The sequence below is a fragment of the Rhododendron vialii genome, chromosome 11a (assembly GCF_030253575.1).
Source record: "Rhododendron vialii isolate Sample 1 chromosome 11a, ASM3025357v1".
Taxonomy (NCBI): Eukaryota; Viridiplantae; Streptophyta; class Magnoliopsida; order Ericales; family Ericaceae; genus Rhododendron; species Rhododendron vialii.
The window spans coordinates 37,760,811-37,777,561 of NC_080567.1; the positions used below are offsets into that span (position 1 = coordinate 37,760,811).

Genomic DNA, 16,751 nt, shown 5'->3' on the forward strand with positions numbered 1-16,751 from the left:
ATTAGTTTTTGATTATACCATTGTAGATAACCTTAGAAATGACAATAAATTCCAGTTGTGATTTCTATGTGTGCTTCGTTGATATCCCAAATCGACAATTATCTTTTCAAACACGCGATGGGATGACTAGAAGTGAGTTATATCTAGACATTCATTGGTTCTAATAATAAAAAAATAAAAAACTACTCCTTCAGTCCCATTTTAAATGTCCTCTATAGGAATTCGTGCATTTTCAAATCCCAAAAATATATATCTCAATTTTTTTTTTTCACCGAATTAAAGTACTCAATTTAAAACAAGACGGAGTGAGTATCAACCATTATATATTTTGAAACAAAATACAACTTTGTTTTACCCATTGAAAGAGTTGTTTAGAAGAAAAAGAAGAAGAAGTAGATCAAATTTGGTAATTAGGTTTTTTTTGGTTGGTTTTTTGCTCTTTGAAAGAACCGCTTTGGTTAGCAATGACAAATTTATTGCTTGGTGGGTCTAAGAAATTAGGAATTGAGAGATTTTTATTATTAAAATGGATGAACTTGCCAATATAAATCACTATTACGTGTTTGGTCAAACAGAAGTTGGTTGGAGTGTCGAAGAAATAAATATTGAAACCACAAAGAGTTTGTAGTCATTTCTTATAAGTGAAAGGGTGTCTATCATTAAGAATAACTTCAGGGGGTGTTAGTGAAATTTACCCAAAAGAATATGGGAAGGGGAAATTGCCGAAATCAAATCACTAGTTGGTACATGTTTGGTTTGTGGCATGCATATTCGGTTTTGTGGATAACCACAAAATAAAAAAGAAAAGGAAATCTGTTTAATGCTTTTAATTCATTTTATTATCTTCTGCCCACTCAACTAAAGAAAATAATTGAATAGAATATCTTTGTATTTACTTCCTTTTTAATTTGTTTCTTTATCTTTTCCTCAGGTCCCTGCACAATTTCACCATCATGCTTGTGAAAAAATAAAATAAAATAATTCATAATGTTGCTTTGGCCATTTTTTTTTTAGTGGAAGAGCAAGAAATTTATTGATGATTGGACTGTACAACATACGGGTGTAATTAATACAACCGAAAAAAAGACATATTGCAGTAATTGCACACATACACAAACAAATAAACAACCAAATCAAATGAATGATACATCTAGCAATAAATTGATCCGACTGTCAGATGTCTGTGGGCTACATGCAAGATGTCTGAGGGCCGCCGACACGGTAATTATTCCACTATTGACGATTGCTTTGGCCACTTGAATGGACTAGTAAAATTAATTTTGACAAAAGTGTGTTTAAGGGCGATCCCCATACCATTGAAGTGGTCCTTCTGAAAAGTTGACTACATTTCTAAGTGGTGGTTAAGGAAAACAAACATTGTTATAGCCTGTAGGAACTTGAACCTCTTGCGTTTTGTGAGGAAAACTTAAATTGAACAAGTAAATCATGCAAATTGCAATCCACTTTTGAATTGGGGTTTGGTAATATAGACTTTCCTAGTCATTCCGCTAATGGCTTCACAAAAAAAAAAAAGAAAAACCCAATGCCATTGAAAAATCATCATCAACAGAAACCAAGCCACGTTTTTCTTTTCAAGTGGATACATATTTTGGTAGTGTGTGCAAAAACAGTGAGCATGCGAATGCAAATATAAATGTTTGTGGTTCACATATTGAATTCTAGGAAAGATCAAGCATTTCAAATCGTAGGGTCATCGGAAGTTAATGCGTTTATCCGATCATTAACCACAGAATCCAAAATTTATCAAATTACGCAAGAATATCCTGTCATAAAAATAATAATAATGAAGCATCATATATTTATTTATTTTTTTGGTAAGTTAATGAAGCATCATTGTTCAGCAGAAAAGTGTAATAAATGGGCATGGGGAAGTGACTTCACTATCTGTTGTTTATTCCAATTCTGGAAATTCAAGTCAACCACTGTCTCCGACGTGGTCGTCAACCATTAAGCCCAACAAACCGTCCAAAATCCTTTTTGATCCCCTCTCTCTCTCTCCTGAACTAGAGATCCCACGCGGCCAACTACCACACACCACAAAAAACAGTGAACAGCCCCACTCTGTCCCAGTATCCAATGGGGGAATCTAATTCCCAATAGTAGAAAAACACTACCAGCAGCTGTTAATACACGCCTTTGTGCTGGGCCCAACTCTCACTTCATGGAAAAAACACTCCCCACTTACATTACTGCTACCATTTATCTGTACTTTCCCTCTCTCCTCCTAATTTACTTCTCTCATGGCTTCTTCATGGAATTTCAGAGCCATAGTTCCCTTTCTTCTTCTCCTTGTTATTCAACAACTGGGCATTGTTCTATCTGCTTTCTCAAGCAATGTGGGTTCTGGGTTTTAGAGATTTTGATCACTTCAATGAGTTGGGTATTTTCTTGGTTATCTCATGAAGCTGTTATTTAAGACTTGAATTCACTTTCAGGTTCATATTGTGTACATGGGAGAGAGGCGACACGATGAGCCCGAGCTGGTTACAGATTCACACCATGGGATTCTTTCAGATATTCTTGGAAGGTAATCCATTAACATTTACTGATAACCGTAGCAGGATATGATTGTTTGCACACATTTCTACTTGTGCATATTGTCTGTGGATTTATCTTTTCTTCACCAACTGTTTGGATATATGTTGCTCTCAAGACAAAATGGCTTATTATTAATATGGTTTTGCTGAACTCAACCCACTAGGCTGTGGATAATACACACTTAATGTCAACAAAGTTTGAATTTCAATGTAATTTCCATAGATATCAATGCACTTTTCCGGATATCTATACGGCTTTCACCGATATCAATTCATTCTTTGCATATTAATCATTGTCCATTGGACTAAGGTTAGCATTTTCATACTTCAAAAGCTGTTCTTTCATTAGTTTGCCACCAACTCTGGTGTTGGGTAAACAAAAGTTAAAAGGACAAATAGAATATTTAACAAAAATATATTAGATTTCTGAATGCTGTAAGAAAATTGAAACTCATCTCAACGAATTCTAACATGTTGCTGGGTTATTTGATTAGTAGAAATGTGTTATCACAGAAAAATTATGTTACTTCAACTGTGTTATTTTGATTAGTTCACTTACTTAGCGTCAGAATTGAAAGTAAGAGCTTGGGTTTTCTGATTGGCAGCCGAGAAGCTGCCGTGGAATCAATGTTGTACAGCTACAAGCATGGGTTTTCAGGGTTTGCTGCAGTATTAAAACCCCATCAAGCTGCACTAATTGCAGGTGTTCTAGTACTGGAAAACTGAGAAATCTGTTTACCTTACTGTTCTTAGGCCTATTTAATTTTTATTTCAATTGCTATTTCACCAATGCAGATTTACCAGGGATTGTTCACGTAGTTCCTAACCGAATTCTTAGTTTGCAAACCACAAGAAGTTGGGATTTTCTGCAAGTAAAGCCTCAGGTGGTAAATGGAATCCTCGAAAAGGGTCAGTCGGGTGGTGGGTCGATTATTGGCATCTTGGACACTGGTTGGTATGGCAATGTAGTTGATGTTTGTTGGTTTCAGCTATTTGGCTCTATTATGGTGCTTGATTCTGTTGTACAGGAATATGGCCTGAATCGGAAAGCTTTAGAGATGTGGGGATGGGAAAGGTTCCTTCTCACTGGAAAGGGATATGCCAAGGAGGAGAAGAATTCAGTAGTTCCAATTGTAACAAGTTCGATTCCTTCATTCTTTATTTTCTTGCAATAAGCACTCCTCTGAAAGAAGTGATTTTATCTGATACTTACGTCTGTTTCAAGTTGTGTTCAAGAATTCCCCAATTTACATAGTTCAAAACACGCAAAGACACAAATTTGTTTTACACCAACTTTGAAAATCACATGTTTTAACTGTCATGCGATTTTGGACAATAACTACGTCTTAATAATAAATGCTTTTGGTAATTAGACAGACCGGTAGAAAAAGTAGTTCTTTGCAACTTGAGGAAAGAGCCGACTTGTTCCTTCTGTGCAAAAGAACTCAAATGTTGGAAAGGTCCTTAACTTTTTGTCATGCACCATTTTTTTGAGTTTGAGTGAAGCAAATTGGAGAAGGATAAGGAGATTGCCCATTCCCTGAGAAAAAAACTGCATGGCCCTCTCTTTCCCTTTCATTCCATTGTCTTTTCTTTCTTTTTTTAATCTCATTAGTGCTTTCGTCAGTTGCAACTTGCAAGTTTGCAACGGAAGTAGCTGTTTACTGGTCAATTGCCATTTCTCTGATGATCACCTCCCATTTAGCAAGTTCGTTTTGATCGGAGTAATTAATTTTACCTTTTTTTAGTTTTTAATAGCCGGCACATTTATCCAACTGATGACAAAACCATGAGAAATGAGCAACACAGCATGTAGTTTGAAAGCTAGATTCTGAGAAAAAAGATAACTTAACATGTTTTTTATTCTTGTTTCTTAATATTGTCCTTACCGTTCCTTATTGGAAACCAATGCTACCAAAATTGAGAATGGCTGCAATTTGAATGTAGTCCTTAACCCAGTGCCATAACACACTTGGCAGGAAAATTATTGGTGCACGTTGGTATGTGAAAGGATATGAGGCTGAATTTGGAAAAATAAATACAAGCGATGCAGTTGAATATTTATCTCCCCGTGATGCATCAGGCCATGGCACTCACACAGCTTCTACTGCAGCTGGGGCTTTAGTAGATAATGTGAGCTTCATGGGACTAGCTAAAGGAACAGCAAGAGGAGGTGCTCCATCAGCTTGGCTCTCTATCTACAAAGTCTGTTGGTCTACTGGCGGCTGCAGCTCTGCTGACCTTCTTGCTGCGTTTGACGATGCAATATTCGATGGGGTGAATGTGATTTCAGCATCTCTGGGTTCGTCTCCTCCCCTCGCCAGTTATGTTGATGATGTTTTGTCTATCGGTTCCTTTCATGCCATGGCCAAAGGAATTTCTGTGGTTTGCTCTGCTGGGAATTCTGGGCCATATCCTCAAACAGTGATAAATACTGCTCCTTGGGTGATCACTGTTGCAGCAAACACAATTGATAGAGCTTTTCCTACTGCGATTATGATGGGGAACAATCAAACAGTTGTGGTACTTAACAAACAACCCTGTCTATTAATGCTTCTAGGTCTTATTAACATTTGCATTTTTTGTAAACCAAATACCCCAAGTTAATTCATTATGGGGAGGATATGGTAACGAGTGATAATAAAAAGAATAGGCATTAGTTTGCACTTTGCAGTGTGGCATTGAGAAGTGCAACCTGCCCAATCTGATATGTCTTTTCTCACATTTTAGTTTGATTTTGAGCACTCTTTTTCCTTTGATAAGTGAGACACCAACCAGTTGTTTATCAATATTCTTCTTCCAAATTTAGTTTGTTTCTATTGCACAGGGTCAAGCATTGTATACGGGGAACGACATGAACAAGTTCTACCCCATTGTGTATGGGGAAGACATAGCATATGCTGATTCAGACGAAGATAGTGCAAGGTGAAAAACAATTTTGACTTATGTAAACTGGAATCTTTATGATCTCTCTCTTTTCGTTTGCTAAATAAAATGCAGATAAAAATCCAATATTAAGAGTCCGCTATTATGTGAACAGAAGTTGTGATGCTGGATCCCTAAATGAAACTTTAGCAAGAGGAAAGGTGGTTCTTTGTTTCCAATCTCGGTCACAAAAGACTGCAGCCAATGCAGCAAGAACTATACTAGAAATGCAAGGTGTGGGAGTCATCTATGCTCAGTATCCGGCAAAGGATGTCTCGTTGGCCCATGGCATCCCGCTTGTCCAAGTGGATTTTATAGTGGGCACTTATCTGTTGAACTACATGGAAGCAACAAGGTACTATTCATGGATTTTTAATGTGTTTCCACTTACCATATCAAAATGAAACAGTGATTTCTCTAAATCACCTCCCTTCAATATTCTACGGGCATGTTAGCTTTATTTCCTTTGTGGGTTTTGCTTGTGTCACTGGATTTATGGATTCCAATCGCTCCCACATATAAACAGCTCATACTGCATTGTGTAGGGATCCTGTTGTGAAGTTTAGCCGTACAAAGACAGTCGTGGGTCGACAAGTTTCCCCTGAAGTTGCTTTCTTCTCTTCGCGAGGACCCAGTTCCCTCTCTCCAACTGTCTTGAAGGTAGTTTAGTAATTTCCCTAGGGATGATATTGTGTTTCTTGTTTCTAGAAGATGGAATTTTAATTCATATAACAGATATATGTTTTGTGCAGCCCGACGTTGCTGCTCCTGGAGTTAACATTTTGGCCGCCTGGACCCCTATTGCATCCTCCCAATCATTTGATACCACTAAAAATCAACTCCCACTTGGTTTTAAATTTGAATCAGGGACTTCTATGTCCTGTCCTCATATATCAGGCATTGTGGCTCTTCTCAAAGCTATCCATCCCACATGGAGCCCTGCTGCTATCAAGTCTGCACTCATCACAACAGGTGAAAGCTTCATATCCAAATTCTGTGTCCCCTGTCTCCATCACACGACATTGCAGAAACCTAGAAAGAGAAATGTTGGAAGTAGGGGGAATTTTTTGAAAAATGCTTTTTGAAAAGGGAAGAGAACAAGGCAATGAATCTCGAGATATGATTATACGTCTAGGAGAGCCATAAGGACAAAAATTGAAGACAAAGGATCCTGACATCCTGTGCCATTTAAATGGCATTTTGCTTGTTCGCATACGAGTTACAACTCTCTTGGTCTCTCACGAATCCTCTGACCCCGAAAGTCTAAAATCTCCTCCCTATTACACAAAATATCAAGACATGACTGTATGGCGGGGAGTGCATTGCGACAAGAACTTTTGGGATAGAACGTCCGTTACCCTAAACCGGCATTTTATGTGTTTGTAGAGCTTCTGCTTACATAACTGACTCCCTCTTCCCCTCTCTTCCTTGCAGCCTCTTTGAAGGATGAGTACAGTCTAAGTGCGGTGGCTGAGGGAGCTCCAGACAAGAAAGCCGACCCATTTGACTACGGTGGTGGACACGTTGATCCTAACCGAGCCATTGCTCCTGGTCTCATATATGACATGAAAGTCCCAGACTATGTCCAGTTCCTTTGCTCTATGGGGTATAACGACACAGCCATCAGCAATATAGCCAAGGCTCCCAATAAATGCAGGAGCAAAACCAAGAACTTACTTCTAAACCTAAATCTGCCATCTATCACTATTCCGGAGATGAAAAATAGTGTGACAGTATCAAGGACAGTCACCAATGTCGGTCCAGCAATATCTGTCTATGTTGCTCGCGTTGAAGCTCCTCCTGGCGTAAATGTGATTGTACAGCCCTCAGTCTTGTCTTTCAATTTCACAAGTAACAAGCTGAAGTTCAAGGTAACATTTTGTTCACTAGTAAGAATTCAAGGAAGATATACATTTGGGAATCTATTTTGGGAAGATGGTTCCCATGTAGTGAGAATACCATTGATAGTTCGACCTATCATCGAATATTACTATCCTGAAATATGAAACATGTATCATTTTTATTCGACTTTGCTTTTCTTTCCCTTAGCCTGTTGTTTGTTATGAAAACCGTAGATTTTAGTTCATACTGGAAAGCAATAAAATGCTATGATTTCAAAGTGCACGACTGAATAACAGGCGATAAACCGAAATACCCATGACAAGGAATTTTGACTTAAATGTAGATGACTCCCTGCAGAAGTTGGTTCTTACTGGAAAGCAATAAAATGCTGTGATTTCAAAGCGTACGACTGAATAACAGGCGATAAACCGCAATACCCGCGACAAGGAATTTTGACTTAAATGTAGATGACTCCCTGCAGAAGTTCTTCGAGTACGAACATCTGCAGAATGAACCAATCATGTCTAAATTAGGACACCAAGTGGCAGTGCCCAAAAGCACCCAATAACTTCTCGCATATGGCTGATTCATTCTTGGTTCAATAAGTTACACTTTTGAATTTGTCTACTTTAAGTTAAAAGAAAGCTCCGGAATGACATGAAGTGAAAGCAATCAAATGATCTCATTGTCTTTAATCAAAGTTACTTTAATGTTTATTTTACTGGTAAAATTAGTAAAAACCCTTTCAGATTAAGTAACAGTTGACCCTACAAATGATTTTCTTTAGACTAATTTTACTTGTTCTATGGTCACGGGAGTTAGTATTACTGTCTCATAGTGTTACATGATCTGAGAATGACATTCTACCAAATTAGACATGGGTAGTTCAAAGAAATTGATTCTGCAACTTATTTCAGCCTTACTAGCTGGTTTTAGTGGAACATGATTTTAGCATCGCTTGCTAAATTCGTCGGTTTTTAGTACAAGATCAGATACTTTTGAAGAAAGTTGGGGTGGAGTTCATTGAAGAAGGCCAAGAGTCCCAAGACGTTGAAAACACTCTCGTTTGAAAGGGAAATATCGGAAATGATACACCCACTGCGGCTCATCCACCGCGCCGCCCACCGCACGCTCGCCGGGCCCACTCCGGCCACCGAATGGCCAATCCGAACCGTCCAAAAATTCTAAAAAAAAAAAAACCGAGTGGGCCTACGCGAGAATCAATGGCATCCGACGTGTGTAAGTGCTCGATCCGAACTTTCATTTTTTAATGGCTCGGATCATCTGATTTTTGGAAGTTCAGATCGAGCACTTACACATGTCGGATGCCATTGATTCTCGCGTAGGCCCACTACGTTTTTTTTTTTATAGAATTTTTGGTCGGTTAGGATTGGCCGTCCGGTGGCCGGAGTGAGCTCAGCGAGCGTGCGGTGGGCGGCGTGGTGGATGAGCCGCGGTGGGTGTATCATTATCCGAGAAATATAGGTGACACAACTTGCTTTGTTGCTCAAACTAGGTCTCTCACAAAGTCGTCGTATAGTCGCTTTGTAAGAGACGTCTTTGTGTATCAGCCTGTATCATTGACCGAACACCAAATTTAAGAAGAATGATCCAACAAAAAAGCAGATACGACACTTTTTTACGGTGTAAATATTAATGCGGAACTCAATATCTAGTGAAAAAGGGTGTTTAAGAATGTGAAAACTATGTTTTGATTAGGTGAATCAAACCATATGATGGACAACACACCGAACTAGAAGAGAAAAGACACCAGTTTTTTTGTTTGGCGGATATGCCACTTGGCCAGCTGGTAACTTAATTGTCACTAATTCCTGAAATCAAGAAAGGTTGGGTGAGTGGCTGGTTCATATCACAATCAGAATTCTATCCCGAAATCAATGCGCAACTTCGGATGAGTTCCTCCTGTTAACTCGGGCTCGTTCCGCTAAGAAAAATAAGTATTTTTTGAATTAAATGTGATGTATTATCTGTTTCGTAAAGTAAAAAATAAATACTTAAAAAATAAGAAGCTTAGCGGAACGGTAGATAAAATGGACTAAAGCCCATGTTTTCATAGATTTTTGGGCAAGTCACTCTACTTGCATACACCGGCTAAAATACCAGTTAGTTAAAACGATTTGACTTAGGCCCCGTTCCAAAAGCCTTCTTAAAAAATAAGCAGCTTATTTCACATTTTCAAATTAAAAAATAAAGTAAATGAAAAATATTTTTTCAATTTTTTTTGCATCGTATAAAAGATCTCATCAAGATCTTCCAAACAAGATTCATTGCATATTTTTATATTTAAATAATCCTATAATTTTTGAGCTTGAAATTTCCTTCTTAAAACATAAGAATTTTTTTTTAGTTTTGGAACGGAGCCTTTAGTGTCATTAGTCTGAGACAAAAAAAAAAAAAAAAAAATTGCAGAAACAGTAATTATGGACCAATTTGTTTGGTTACAATCACGTCGCTATTTTTTGAGTTCTATGGCAGCTTGGGTTGCTTTGAGAAAAATTTGCCACAAGTTCGTTCCAAAATAGTTTACTTTAAACAGGAATTGGAAAACAAAAATAATTCCACACAGTATGCTATTTTCCGCTGGAATTGGGGATGGTGTTGTGCAGTGATATGCGTAGCATCATGCTGACACTGCACACCTCCAAGCCATCGATCGTTAGTTATCGAGATGAGATTCGAACCGTCAAATAAACGGTCCGATGACTAAAAAATGCGCAGCATGAATCTCATTGTACAATACCAACCCGAAGTCCATTGCTTTGCTAGTATTTGTGATTTGTCTGGTAAAACGCAAATGGGTCATGTGTCCATTTTGACCTCGGATAAGGCAAGGCACGTGGCCTCATAAATAATCTCCCCGGACTAAATAGTACTGTAGTACCACTATCTACCATTCTCTTCTCTTTTTTGGGTAACGGAGTACCAGTCCTATAATCAGATCACTGAATGGATCTGACTGCACAACCCAAACTCCAGAGGAGTTAGCACAGCCACATCAGTCACGGCCCCCATCACTTACTTCAGGGTACTCATTTTGTGGAGAATTGAACTTTAGACCTTAAGGCGCGTATTTGCCCGAACCATTAGGGCAACCCCTGAATGTGTTATGATCTGCCTCTCTCTTCTTTCTTTTTTTGATCATTCGAAAATGCAATAGTATCTGCCTATCCGGTAGCCAAATTTGAGTTAACGAATTGTTTGGGTTTTGGAGCATGGATCTCCCAGAGTAAAATTCAGTAGTGTTGGGATTCACATATATGTATATGGTGGTCGAGTCCGAGTCCGTATCCTCTACAAGAATCTTCTCCAAATGTAAAACTACATCATTTTGGTTCTTAAAAATAAGATGACAAATGAAGGGAACCCAATCTCCATCCCAACAACGAATTCAACATAAATTTTGCACTCATTAGACCGGTTTTGTATTTTGTCTCTCAATTTGACAACATTGTGGTATTCATTATATTCAGCTGATAATTCATATGGTATAATTTTCAGTTCTTCTAGAACCATTTCTATTTTCTTTATGCCTTTTGGATTTACTTGTATGTACTTTTGATTGAACTAGTTTAATTGCGTGAAAGTGTTTTGTTGATGAAACAGAGTGTACTATTGATCGATGCAAGTGATATGAATGAATAATTAGTGAAAACATGTATTCCTCTGTCCTTCGATTTTTCATATTTTTTTTTATATATAATTATTGATCTACATTAAATGTGGGAAGAAAAGAATTCAGCAGGAGAAGAGAGTTGCACAGTATTTTGAATATTGTTGTTTGGAGACATGCTACAAAAATAGGAGATTATTGAAGTACTTTGAAAATTGAAATATTTCGTACATTATGAAGCAAACTAATGATGAAATCAAACTTGTACTGTACTTGAAAATGATGTAGTTTTGGATTCAGGTAGGATTCTTGCATGGAAAATTCTTGTAGAGAATCCGATTTCGGTAGAGTCCTTTAGAACATTGTGTAACGCAGATGAGATACTCAAAGAATACCCAATAATCTTTCCTAAAACTCTGCGGATATATACAATCCCGATTGAATTGAAACACAATGGTGTGCTATTGGAAACTTTGCATGATTCACCCTTTTTTTCCCCCCTTTTTCACGATTTGTGAATCAAATAATATGTTATTGCTGCAAATAATACAAGGTTGTAATATGCTTTGTGAAACCTGGTATAGCTAACCTGATGTTTATAACCGCACCATTGAGATGGATTTTTGTTTATTTGTTAGAACTTATGAATACACTTTTGTAAAACGCAATATTTTCTGATTATGTTATTATCAATATCCAATCATATATATATATGCATTTGCAAAGGGACCTAGGAACATTATTCAATGCCAAGACACGATAGATGGATGGCACAAACTCCCTCCTCACCACACATTCGTGTAGAATCCATCACGAAATATGTGGAGCTCATACAAATGTGTGATGGGAAGAGAGTTGGGGCACCCAATCCACGTAGGGAAAATGACGGCCAATGACGTATTTTGATAATTAATATCCGTCAGTATTTAACAAGTCTTTTCTTAACTTATTAAAAAAAAAAACAAGTCTTTTCTTTTTCTTTACTCATCAACCCCATGCTCATGCATTTTTGAGAGAGAGAGAGAGAGAGAGGAAAGTAGGGTGGCGCAATTGAGAGAGAGAGAGAAAGAGGAAAGTAGGGTGGCGCAATTGACGCGGCAAAGCCATCTACGTCCGTAAAACAAGTCAAAAACTTTGAGGGCGAAGTTTCAAAAAGGCTTTTCTAGGGCTGAAAATACAAATCAAAGCTGGCGGTTTTGCTGTGGCTAAATTTTTGTTATGTATCGATTTGCACCCTAGGTTTTTTTTTTTTTTTGGGCTCTAGGTACTAGGAGAACCGTAACTCCATCTACTAAAATCTGAGACCTCTCACTTGTGTACATAAGCCCCCTCCCATGCCGCTAGTTCAAAATCTAGTCAATTAAAGTGCTTGAGTTGACGCGGATAAAAAAAAGAAAAAGTGCCTTAGTCGACCGGGTTGACTCAAATTAGTTCGGGAATCAAGTACTCCATTACGGTTATCAAATAGGATAATATTTTTTGCTTGGGGGTGGCAAATAGCTTGGGTTAACTCAATCGAAAGGTATAGAAACACAATTTAAGACTCAAACATGCATCGAATGGTTCAATCTTCCGACACAGTTATGGAGATTTTATTTGGAAATTGTGTCACAAATTAACACTGCTCTAACTTGATATGAGATTTGAATTCAAAATTTAAAAGTCTGAGTGGTAGCCCCACTGATTAACGCTTGTGTTTGAAATAAACTTATGATCTGACAGGACAAAATCTCACTGATTAACGCTTGTGTTTGAAATAAACTTATGATCTAACAGGACAAAATCTCTCTCTCTCTCTCTCTCTCTCTCTCTCTCTCTCTCTCTCTCTGTTTTACTACTATTCTTTTATTCCAAGAAGGTCCATTAGTCTAATTCATAGGCCAAAACTTGAAAATTCTTTGGAGGGAACCATTGGAACCGCAGTCCGAATAATTCCAATTTCATTCGCCCGCCAACGAAATGGGGGGTGGGTGGCCATTACTATTTTACCTCCTAATGTTACCATCAAAGAAAGATTCAAACACTTTGGAATTTGATGTTTAAATTCAACTCACTTAACAGTTTTCCCTAATCTCACGTATAAAAGTAACGTTTAACCAAAGCTCGCGATTTTAACTTGCTCAACGTGAATTTTTTGCATAGTTGTTTTAATCGACAACTCTACAGCATAAAATGAGTTCGAGCATTGAAGTAGATCCAAAATGAGGTTGCAAATGACTGAACCGAGACAAGCGACCTCCTTTTGTAATAACATCACGTATGTGCTATGTCTGCGTACTAATAATGATAGGTTTCTATTCTACTATTACGTTGCACTCTCTTTAAAAGACCCAAATCCAATTTGAATTTTTAGTAATTTAATTTAGACTAAACTAACACTGGCTTTTGTTTAGGTTCGTTTCTTTCTAACGCATTAAGGTGAGCTTCTAGTTAGGTTCCAACCCAATTAGTTAAACTTTCTACCATACTAATCTCGTATATTACGAAGGAAGTTGTCTTCAAAATTTAACTTAGACTCAATCATATAGATGACTTTTTTTGTGACATGAAATAACATCGTGCTTGAATTACACGTATTATAAATTCTTACTTTGCCGTTTATACGCATATAAATACTACTGTAAAACTTAGAATCAAAATTGTCTTTTTTTTTATTCTTTGCCAATTGATACTCACCTTATCCTTTTTATTCGTTGCACCATTTTACTTAATCCTCTTATCTGTTAATTAACAATGATATCGATTCAACGGAACCATAAATCTACAAATAAACAACCACTCAGAAACTTTACATTAAAAGAAGACAAAAATAAGTATATTCGCCGAGGAAAGAAGAAGTCATCGAGACACGTATAAATTGGTCCGAACAATTAAATTAGTTTTAAAAAAAAAAAGGTGTACCGACTGGGTCCGAATTGGCGGAACCCAGCTCATCGTGGCTTGGACCGAAGAATAGTCTCTCTGTCTCTCTCTCTCTCTCTCTCTCTCTCCCCTTCCTTTCAACACCCCGTGTTAAATTAACACGTAAACTTGAAATCCCGAAAAAAAAAGTCACGTAACGGCCCACCGCAACGCACTAAAAACAACGGACAATTGATGACAGAGATAAAAATACACAAAAACAAAAACAAAAAACTCCTTCACCATTCACCCCAGCACCAATTTCGCCCACTTACCAGGCTCTCTCTCTCTCCTCCCTCTCTCTCTACTTTTTTTTTCCTATCCTCTTCAACGCCTCTCACCTTCCTCTTCATCCCTTCTCCCAGGTGCATAAATATTTTCTTACACAGAGATATATAGCTAGTAAATTTTTGTGGGTTCTGACCAACGAATTTGCTGAATTTATTATAAACATGGAGTACTGCATTGAGGCAAAAGCGCTGAAGCCCAGTTTCTTCTCGGAATACGCCGTGAAGTCGACCCAGCCGGCCACTTTCTTCGACGAATATATGTGTGCCAACGGAATTAGCGGCGTCTCGTGCGACGATTTTTCCGTTGACGTTTTCCTTGACCTCTCCAACGAGGAATTGTTGAAGGAGGAATTTGTTGAGGAAGAGTCTGAGGAGGAAGAGAAGGATTCTCTCTCTGATTCTTCTCAGGACAGAGCGGTGGAAGATGATGGCTTCAATTGCTCGACGTTTTCCGGCAGTTTTGACTGTGGGTCTATCTCCGCCGGCGAATTATCCGTTCCGGTAACCGTTTTGAATTTTTTTTTGTGAAAATATTTTCTTGATTTCCTTGGGAGATATGCTGGCTCGGACGACTTGTGATATCAATAAAATATGTAAAATCTGTTTTTTTATCGCCGTTTTATACGTTGTTTTTTGAGGGTCGTAAATGATTTTATATAAACAAATAATTAATTATTTTTATACACTGTCTAGCACATAACAAAACGTACCTAGAAATTTACAAAACAAAACACAGACATGACCACGCTGCCATACCCATACACGTGTTTTTGAATAAAATTTTTGGTTTGAAAAATATTTGCTCCCCTTGTCCTAAATTATTAGTTTTTTTTTTTTTTGAAAAAAAAAATCATATTTTGTTGTTTAACAAAAAAATATTTTTGCTTATAATTCTCAATTTCTTATACTAATTCAAAGATATTGGACTACAAAAATTTTATGCATGAAAGTATTTTATTTACAACATGAAATATTTGTGAAAAAAAAAGGAATTATTTTGAGACCGGAAAAATATCCTGTTTGGTTTGGATTTTGAAATAGATTTTTTTAAAATAATAAGTGATAAGAGATAAATTGAAAAAATATATCGGGGACTGTGCGCAGAAGTTTTTAAACCCAAAACAAACAAGTGATAAATATTTATGATATTAATGAATATATGGTAAACAAGTGATAAATAATTATGATATTAACAGATAAAATACCCATTTCCACAGGTTGATGATTTAGAGCACCTTGAATGGTTGTCTCTAATTGTGGACGATTCGGCCTCAGAATTATCCCTTTTATGTCCAACCGGTACTTTCAAGGAGAATACCAAGAACCGGTTGGAACCGGTTAGCAGACCGCCGATTCAGAGAACTCCGATCCTTTGTTTTCCGTCACCGGTTCCGGCTAAGGCAAGGAGCAAACGGTCGAGGTCAAGCGGCGGTGCTTGGTCGCGTGCCTCGTCGTCGCTCAGTGAGTCATCGTCGACGCCTACGTCTTCATGCGGGTCTTCTCCAACATCCGTAATGTCTTTCTCGAACCCGGTTCGGGCTGCGGACTTGATTCTCGAACCGGTTGTGAAGAAGCAGAAGAAGAGACCGGCGGCGGAAGAAACCGGTGGGGAGACCGGAGGTGGGTTTCTCGAACCGGTTGTGAAGAAGCAGAAGAAGAGACCGGCGGCGGAAGAAACCGGTGGGGAGACCGGAGGTGGGTCCCAGACGCAGCGGCGCTGTAGCCATTGCCAGGTTCAGAAGACCCCACAGTGGCGAACTGGTCCACTTGGTGCTAAAACCCTATGTAACGCTTGTGGGGTTCGCTACAAGTCCGGTCGGCTTTTCCCAGAGTATAGGCCGGCTTGTAGCCCAACTTTCTCCGGTGATGTCCACTCAAACAGCCACCGGAAGGTGTTAGAAATGCGGCGGCAGAAGGACGTTCCCGGAACCGAGTCCGGGTTGACTTTTGGGGTTACGAGTTTTTGAGACTAACGTAGACCGTTAGAACCCGGTTCGCTAGTTGTTGTAGTCCTTTTCCAATATATTTTTTATTTACGGTAGTGATAGTGTTAACATTTTAGTGGTTAGTATAAGCTATGATAGTCTAATATTGCTCCATCAACTCAAACTTTAGATCTTTTTCTCGGAGACAAAAGGTCCTCTCCACGACGAGCCGGGCTAGAGCATGTGTCATTCTGGTAGTATGATTTTGGTGGGATGTAGCGAATGTGATATTTGTAACGTAATTTAGTGAGGGTTTTTTTGGACAATTTAGTCCTTTTTCTAGGGTTAGAGTATCAATTTATTGTAATAGTCCTTGAGTTTAGTTGGATGAAGAATGGAAATTAAATAGGGTCAATTCAATTTATTTGTTGTGTGGTTATAATTCTTTTTCCTTTTGAATCCGTAAAAGGTTGAAATTTTCAAAACGGTTTAGCAGTTTAACCTAACTACTTAAATTTCTTGTCTCTAGTCTCTACCCAACCCAACAACTCCCTTTTGCCCATAACGCTAGCACGCCTTTAAATACAACTCTACACAATTGTGTTTGGAGTCGTTTGATGCTTGTAGATTTATGTGCATCGAGCTGTCCGAACAAAGCATTGTTCTTAGTTGTTTGTAA

At 38.1% G+C, this 16,751-nt stretch overlaps 2 protein-coding genes across 4 annotated transcripts; both read left to right on the plus strand.

Annotated features, from left to right (window-relative positions):
• The first annotated feature begins 1,984 nt into the window (after positions 1–1,984).
• Positions 1,985–7,511, plus strand: LOC131307994 (subtilisin-like protease SBT3.9). Of its 2 annotated transcripts, XM_058334771.1 has the most exons (11): positions 1,985–2,357; positions 2,457–2,548; positions 3,164–3,261; positions 3,354–3,509; positions 3,587–3,698; positions 4,538–5,081; positions 5,386–5,483; positions 5,599–5,838; positions 6,029–6,143; positions 6,236–6,455; positions 6,918–7,511. In XM_058334771.1, exons 1-11 carry the CDS (start codon positions 2,262–2,264, stop codon positions 7,487–7,489), a joined length of 2,343 nt encoding a protein of 780 aa, XP_058190754.1. In that variant the 5' UTR covers positions 1,985–2,261; the 3' UTR covers positions 7,490–7,511. The 2 variants fall into 2 exon arrangements, with proteins under 2 accessions (XP_058190754.1, XP_058190755.1); XM_058334772.1 differs by lacking the exons at positions 1,985–2,357; positions 2,457–2,548 and having other exon boundaries at positions 3,354–3,513.
• Positions 7,512–14,078: 6,567 nt separating this feature from the next.
• On the plus strand, positions 14,079–16,496 carry LOC131307995 (GATA transcription factor 5-like). Of its 2 annotated transcripts, XM_058334775.1 has the most exons (3): positions 14,080–14,648; positions 15,365–15,767; positions 15,843–16,496. In XM_058334775.1, exons 1-3 carry the CDS (start codon positions 14,310–14,312, stop codon positions 16,112–16,114), a joined length of 1,014 nt encoding a protein of 337 aa, XP_058190758.1. In that variant the 5' UTR covers positions 14,080–14,309; the 3' UTR covers positions 16,115–16,496. The 2 variants fall into 2 exon arrangements, with proteins under 2 accessions (XP_058190757.1, XP_058190758.1); XM_058334774.1 differs by having other exon boundaries at positions 14,079–14,648; positions 15,365–16,496.
• The last annotated feature ends 255 nt before the right edge of the window (positions 16,497–16,751 follow it).

Excerpts from the sequence above, each read along its gene's own strand:
- LOC131307994 (XM_058334771.1), top strand. The coding sequence starts at position 2,262 with ATGGCTTCTTCATGGAATTTCAGAGCCATAGTTCCCTTTCTTCTTCTC. Across the intron at positions 3,510-3,586 it reads TATTGGCATCTTGGACACTG|GAATATGGCCTGAATCGGAA; the intron begins GTTGGTATGGCA and ends TCTGTTGTACAG. Across the intron at positions 5,082-5,385 it reads GGAACAATCAAACAGTTGTG|GGTCAAGCATTGTATACGGG; the intron begins GTACTTAACAAA and ends TCTATTGCACAG.
- LOC131307995 (XM_058334774.1), top strand. The coding sequence starts at position 14,310 with ATGGAGTACTGCATTGAGGCAAAAGCGCTGAAGCCCAGTTTCTTCTCG. Across the intron at positions 14,649-15,364 it reads CCGGCGAATTATCCGTTCCG|GTTGATGATTTAGAGCACCT; the intron begins GTAACCGTTTTG and ends CCATTTCCACAG.